The sequence below is a fragment of the Nicotiana tabacum genome, chromosome 19 (genome assembly GCF_000715075.1).
Source record: "Nicotiana tabacum cultivar K326 chromosome 19, ASM71507v2, whole genome shotgun sequence".
In the NCBI taxonomy this organism is placed as follows: domain Eukaryota; kingdom Viridiplantae; phylum Streptophyta; class Magnoliopsida; order Solanales; family Solanaceae; genus Nicotiana; species Nicotiana tabacum.
In genome coordinates, this window is record NC_134098.1 from 123805881 (window position 1) to 123812571 (window position 6691).

Consider the following 6691-nt stretch of genomic DNA (forward strand, 5'->3'; position numbering starts at 1 on the left):
GCTTATAAGTTGAAATTTGATAAGTTGGGGGAGACCAACTTATGGCTTTTGGCTTATTTTTGGCTTATAAGCACTTAACCTATAAGCACTTTTAATTTGACCAAACGCGTAAATAAGCCAAAAAGTGCTTATAAGCTAGTTTGACCAGCTTATAAGCTTAGCCAAACACCCTCTAATCGGATTTGGCTTATAACTTTTAAATTGATCGAGTAGGATTATGTGTTCCTTTTCACGTAGTGGTTGGTAGAAACAAGTTATGGCTATTTTTTAAAATATTTGGATAATTTTATAAAGGAAATCAGAATTCTAAACATGCATTCCTCCCGGGTTGGGCTCTCGCGTGTCCGGGATCCGATCAGATCTACCAGCGATTACCGAAGTTGGATGGATTACAATTTACAAGATATTAATTTGCAAAAGATTTAGAATTACATTTGACTTTAAGCATGATAATGCAAGAACTCTGGCCATTAAACGTTCATATATGGACTCTTTAAATATGATTTTTTTTAACCTTTGGAGCAACGCCGCCAATAGGTAACTTTTGATCACACTTGATTTTGGAGTTAATTTGAAAACGTGATGTACTTTACCTAAAATAAATTCGTTTAACCTATTCAAGCCAAACCTAATGTACTGTCCTTATACCTATAGACAGAGTTGTCAATACGAGCTGGTCCGGTCCAAAGTCCAGCCCATGCGGGCTTTAGCATTTGACAGGACAGATTAGGTTGGTCTACTATTTTGATAGGGCTTGAAATGGCTCGTCCACACTAGCCTTACGTGGATCACGGCTCCCACGAGCCGACCCACCATTTTTAAAAATTATTTTTCATATTTCTTAAAATTTAAGTTTTAACCTAAAATCCAATATATATAATTACAAGCCTGAAAACATACATATTGGATAGAAAGTTTCTGCAAAACTTAATAGCTTTTGATATTGTTCTAATAGATTACTGTAAAACTCAAAAAATGAGGACAGTATTTCATTTATTAAAAGTCATTACTCAAAACAAACTACTCAAAAATATTTTCAAGATGCTCATGACATATCCAACACCAACAAATCATCATCATCAAGCACATCTGAATCCTCTTGTAAAATAAAGATGTATTAACATCTTCATTTTCATCTGTATCTATAATTAAATGCAATGTTAATTAGCTAAACATTAAGAAATAACTAAAATTTTAAGAAAAATATATTTAGATTCACATAAAAATATTACTAGTTTGAGATTGGACTACCCTTCTTGTTATTTTTAGTTGCCTATATTTTTTATATTTTTAATTAAATATATTTATTAACCCACGGGCCGGCCTAACCCAGCCTCCGTCAAGCCTCATGGATCACGGGCTTACTGGGTCAGGCTTAAAAACTTCGTTTTTAAATGGACTGTAAAAATTTTAGCCCAACCCTATTAAATCACGGGCTGGATTAGGCCGGTTTAACTGGCCAAGCCCATATTGACGGCTCTACCTATAGACTACCCGCATAAAATTTAAACTTAATAGCATTATAAATTATTGATAAGATGATTCACAAAAATGGTTGGCATGAGAATCTTATTAATTACTATCAAATGTCTGGTCACATAGGAGGTGCATGCAAGTCATAACGAGCCCAGATTTGGTCGAGAGGGCAAGAATTGCCAGAATCGAGCCTTAGCCAAGGTTTGCCACCTCCACTCCAATGCAACAAACTAATAGGACCAGCATGTATATTTCTGCAACTTCCCCTCAAATTATCCCCGCCTAGTCCATGTTGGTTCCATTTTTGGTGAATTGGTGCTATCTTCCCTCCAAACACCAATAAAAATGGTGGCAATGAACCAAGCTCATATATTCTATGAACTCTCTGAATCTTCATCCATCTCTCTAGTTTCCTTGTATATCTATATTTCCTCCATTTACTCAAATCAATCACCATCACACCTGAAAAATGTCAATAGCTTTAGCTATATCATCTAGTTCTTTCAAAAATCAATCTAGACTTTAATGTGTTAAGGTGTTCTGCAACAATAGGAAACTATATATAGTAAGCCTTATTCTGAAAACTAAACAGTGCGCTACATAAGTTATTATAACATGTTAAAATATAGTCACAGTGTAAAAAGTCAGTGTGGATAAGTTAAATTTGCATGATTTAGTAGTTGACTCTTCCACAAATGGCTCTTTCTTCCTAAAGCGCAAAAGTATTATTAACTCAAATTGCAGCCCACCCTACTACATAAACTAAAAATAGCCGGTGTATGTATAATATATGCATAATTTATGCATTACATGTGTGTAATTGTGTATAATCAATATATAATCTATGTACATGGCTAGAAAAAGTAAACAATTAATATGGTCGGCTATTTGTATAAAAAATACCGTATGTTTTAGCTCCCGTTTGCCTTTGGGAGTTTTTTTTTCAAATTTTATTTTTAAATATCTATTTGTTTATAGATTGTAACCATTTTTTTGGCAAATTTTGAAAATAAAATCTTCAAATTCCAAAAACAGATCTAGAGTAATTTTTGAAGTTTTTTAATCACAAAACTTCAAAAACAATTCAAGTAAAATACATGTTCAAATACAATTTCAACTTTCAAAAACCATTTTTAAGTCCATCTTCAAAAATTTATTTGTTCAAGTTTCAATCAAATCTATGTCCAAACGCTGGTTGTTGAAACATGGTAAATTAGGTAAGGATGGACATATATGTATATTCTTTACTATTTGCATTTTGTCAAAGTGCTAGAGTCTTGCATATTGGTTGAACCATTCTTTAGAAAGACTATCCAATATGATCATAAACAATTACATTTAAATATATATATCATACCTGTGTTGAAGTAACAAGGTCTCCGGCCACGGAATACGCGAAAAAACTTCTTGTGAGACCAAAATTTGGGCGTAAAATAATTGGTGAAATTAGCATGGCAGTACTCAGGTGATCCCACAGTTCTTGATCCAAGACTTGTTCTCCACAGACTGGAAATGTCATCAACTAAAATGATATCAGAATCCAAGTATATTACCCTTTCAACACATGGCTCTAAGAGTTCAGCTAAGTAATTCCTTGCATAATTCAATGGATGTTCAAGAGCATCCCTTATGGTAGAAGAAATCTTCTTCTGCACAATCCCTGGATTGAAATAGTAAATCTTGAATGCCAATAAAGGGAAGATTTTTTCCAAGTGGGGTTCAGGATTTGTAGTGTCTGAGGAAATGAAATGGAAGAAGAGATTTTCAGGGCAGTGAGAATGTCGAAGGATTGAATGAATTGCAGCAACCGAGCCGCGAAGGAATTTAGTGTCAAGGGTCATGGAAATATGGACTAAAGAAGGATTGCAGATTTTTGAGCTAGTAGAACTTGTGGGAAATATTGCACATTTGGCTGAGTTCTTGAAATGAGCTGATTGTCTATAGTTGAACAAAGGATCATGATTTGAATTTGATGATTTTATTGCTTCTGTAGGAGGGGAGGATTGTAGAAAAGGATAGGCCAAAATGATCACAATTGAAATGGTGATCATCAAGCTTGAAATTTCAGTAAAACAAGTCATTTTTTTCTCTGTGCTAAGATCTTCTTGGCTTCCCTTTTTAGAATTGAATCTCATAGAAAAAGCAGAAGATAAGGGAAGTAAATTGGAGTGATAATCCTTTTTGCTGCTTTCCCTTTCCCACCACCAGAAAGTTCTTCTTCTACGTATACATATCTTCTCTTCTTCTTGCTTCAACTTTAGTGTCTTTTCAGGTTTACCAATAAGAACAAATTGACTGAAGGGCAGTTTAATAGGAACAGGTGTTTGGACTCTGTCTCTGTCTTCTACCGCAGTTATCATGTGGAAAAGAAATTAAAGTTTCACTCTTTGTTTTTGGAGGTGGGACCCTTCCTACTTACCTTGTAGGCCAATTCAAATATTTGAGTCTCTCACTACTACTAGTGACTAATTACCTTTTTTTTTCCTTTTTGCCCAACGGAGATTAAAGTGAATATTGGCTTAACATATACTTAGATTTCACCTAATATCCCCTTCATCTAAATTACTAGACCCTTTCCAATGGTCTTAATCAATATCAAAGTTCAGATAAAATTGATTCATTTTTCCTATAGTATGTTTCAAATATTGGTTTTAAACTACATGAATATCACTCCATAAGAGATTTTTTTCATATCAAAATAACAAAGAAATACATCTGTAATGTTAGTCAAAATTAACTTGATAATCTTGGAATAAACTTTTTGAGACATGGATTATTACATCAAGAGAAAAAAAGGCATTGAGAATTGATAAGTAAGAAAAATATTGATTGCAGTTGAACTTTTGAATTATATAATATTCGTAAAGAAATAATGTAACGCAGGTATGATTTTAGATATTTAATATTAGTTGTCGAAAGAAGCAACGCTATATATATACCTTATGAATTGTTGCTTCTCTAGAGAGAAGAAGAAGAAAATTTCCACCATATGAATCTTCCTGCACCTTGCTATGATGACATGATTGAAGAAAGTCAAGGTGCATTTTATTCTGGAAAAAAATAGAAGAAAAAAAGAGAGATTAAAGTTCTATATATTTATCCTTATCGTGATTATCTTTATTTGCCTATCTCTAGGAAGATAGAGTTCTACAGCCATATGTAATATACAGTTATCTGGCAATATGATCATCATATTTGTACTGTGTTAAATAAAAATCTGAGTAGTGATTTTGGTTTTAGTTTTATACTCCAATGCTATCCTTTAAGTATCCGAGTAGTATTATTGAATATTCCTTCATTAAAGTTCTTACATGAAAATTCATATGCTAATTATATGGACGATGCTTTACGTTAACACTTAACAGTAGGTGAACATTATGAATTATAACGTATTCTACTTTAATTTAATTAATTTTGTTGCTTTTCGAGAGTAGACTCTGTGCGAAGCGAATGAATCCCTTGGTGCGAATTGCAGGATCATTAATTTCGTTCAGAGTATTATTTGAATGGTTCCATAGCGTGTAGACGGGATTTGAGATTGTGATGGTTTTATTATTTACTTCCTGTCCCAAAAGAATTGAAGTGCATTCAGATTTCTTAAGAGCTAAGGATGTAATTCTATTCTACATAATATCCAAAATTTCTTTTAGGGAATCCTAATCTTACGATACCTTAACTACCAGCTTTCAACTATTCTTAACAAATCACTTTTTCTTAGCACTTGAAATTTTTTAGTTCTTCTCAACTTGTTATTCTTAATTGGAAAGCTATCTACTTCCGCAATTTAGGTTAATGTACCACACAATCCCTTAACATCAAATTTTTCTTAAGTTAAAAAGTCAAATTAATGTGGGGGCTACACGAGGAGGCTGAACTTGTTCGCAATTCAACTTTACCATACTTAAGTGCATGATTTGAATCATTTTCGTAATTCTAGATATTGAAATTTGGTTCCTCCAAACGGTAAATAATGCCAAGTTGCCAACAATATTGCCTCGGAAGTTTCCACCCAAAAGCATGGTTCATTTTGCAAAATGTAAGAGAGTTTCACTTTTATATTGGCATTGAAATTTACACTATTAACACTTGAACTATAACATAACAATATAATAAGCGAAATTAGTAACGATAAATAAGATAGGCATGAGATCGCGATATCAACCTAATTATATGTGTTGGTGATGGAATTCGACCTCACTCTCACCATTTCAGCTCCTCAACTTTGACACAGAAACGAGTAAATGAAAAAGAAAGAGATGAGTCAAAGAGTTCGGAGTCTTCGATGTGTTTGGCAAATGTTATCAAAGAGAATTAAAAGGCTTGATAGATAAGGAGTCATGTGTTAAAATCACAACGCTTGATAAATATTTTGATGGATTAAATCAGAACCATCCGATTAGAATCCAAGGAAGACTAAATAATGATGAAAATTCTGGAAGCTTCCTACACAGTGAAAAACTCTCTACACGTGAGGGGAATAAAAGTTAATAAGGTTTGTTATTTTGTAGCCAATGTAATTAATACACATAGGATATACATCTTTCTTTTTTCTTTTTCTTTACTAGATATAATTTGTATTTATGCACAGTCCCTGTACAGATTGATTCATTCAATTCAATGAAAATCACATAAAAATTTTCCAAGTCTCGTCTCTGATTTCCAATATGGTATCAGAGCATTAGAGTTTTCTAATTCTTTCTTCTTTTCAATCTAAGCTTTCATCATCATCATGACACCATCTTCAACTGTCGATGAAACATCTTCAGGAATAACTATAATTTCCATTGATACAACTCATCCCTATTTTCTACATGCCTCCGATGCTCTATGAATGGTTCTTGTCAACACCCCTTTTGATGGACGTGCTTATCCTGTATGGAGGAGATCTATTTTGATCTCTCTTTCAGCTAAAAATAAGTTGGGATTCATAGATGGGTCTTCTCCAACCCCAGCTCTCACTGCCACTGATTTCAAAACCTGGAGCAGATGTAATGACATGGTTACATCCTGATTGTTGAACTCTCTCTCCAAAGTAATAGCTGACAGTGTTCCCCACTCAAAGACTGCAAAAGACCTTTGGACAAATCTGGAGCATAGGTTTGGTCAGCCTAATGGTTTTAAGTTATATCACCTACAGAAAGAACTCGCAGATTTAGTTCAAGGTTCCCTTAACATAGCTGGTTACTTCACAAAAATAAAAGTATTATGGGATGAG

General features: G+C 33.5%; 1 protein-coding gene across 1 annotated transcript; it reads right to left on the reverse strand.

Annotated features, from left to right (window-relative positions):
- Positions 1-1517: 1517 nt before the first annotated feature.
- LOC107818915 (putative galacturonosyltransferase-like 6) lies at positions 1518-3810 on the reverse strand. Its single transcript, XM_016644994.2, has 2 exons — positions 2834-3810; positions 1518-1938 (listed from the first exon to the last, which is right to left on the reverse strand). Exons 1-2 carry the CDS (start codon positions 3609-3611, stop codon positions 1595-1597), a joined length of 1122 nt encoding a protein of 373 aa, XP_016500480.2. The 5' UTR covers positions 3612-3810; the 3' UTR covers positions 1518-1594.
- Positions 3811-6691: the final 2881 nt, after the last annotated feature.

Coding starts and splice junctions, on each gene's coding strand:
- LOC107818915 (XM_016644994.2), bottom strand. CDS start 3,611: ATGAGATTCAATTCTAAAAAGGGAAGCCAAGAAGATCTTAGCACAGAG. Junction 1,939..2,833: donor ACCTTGTTACTTCAACACAG/GTATGATATATA, acceptor GACATTTTTCAG/GTGTGATGGTGATTGATTTG.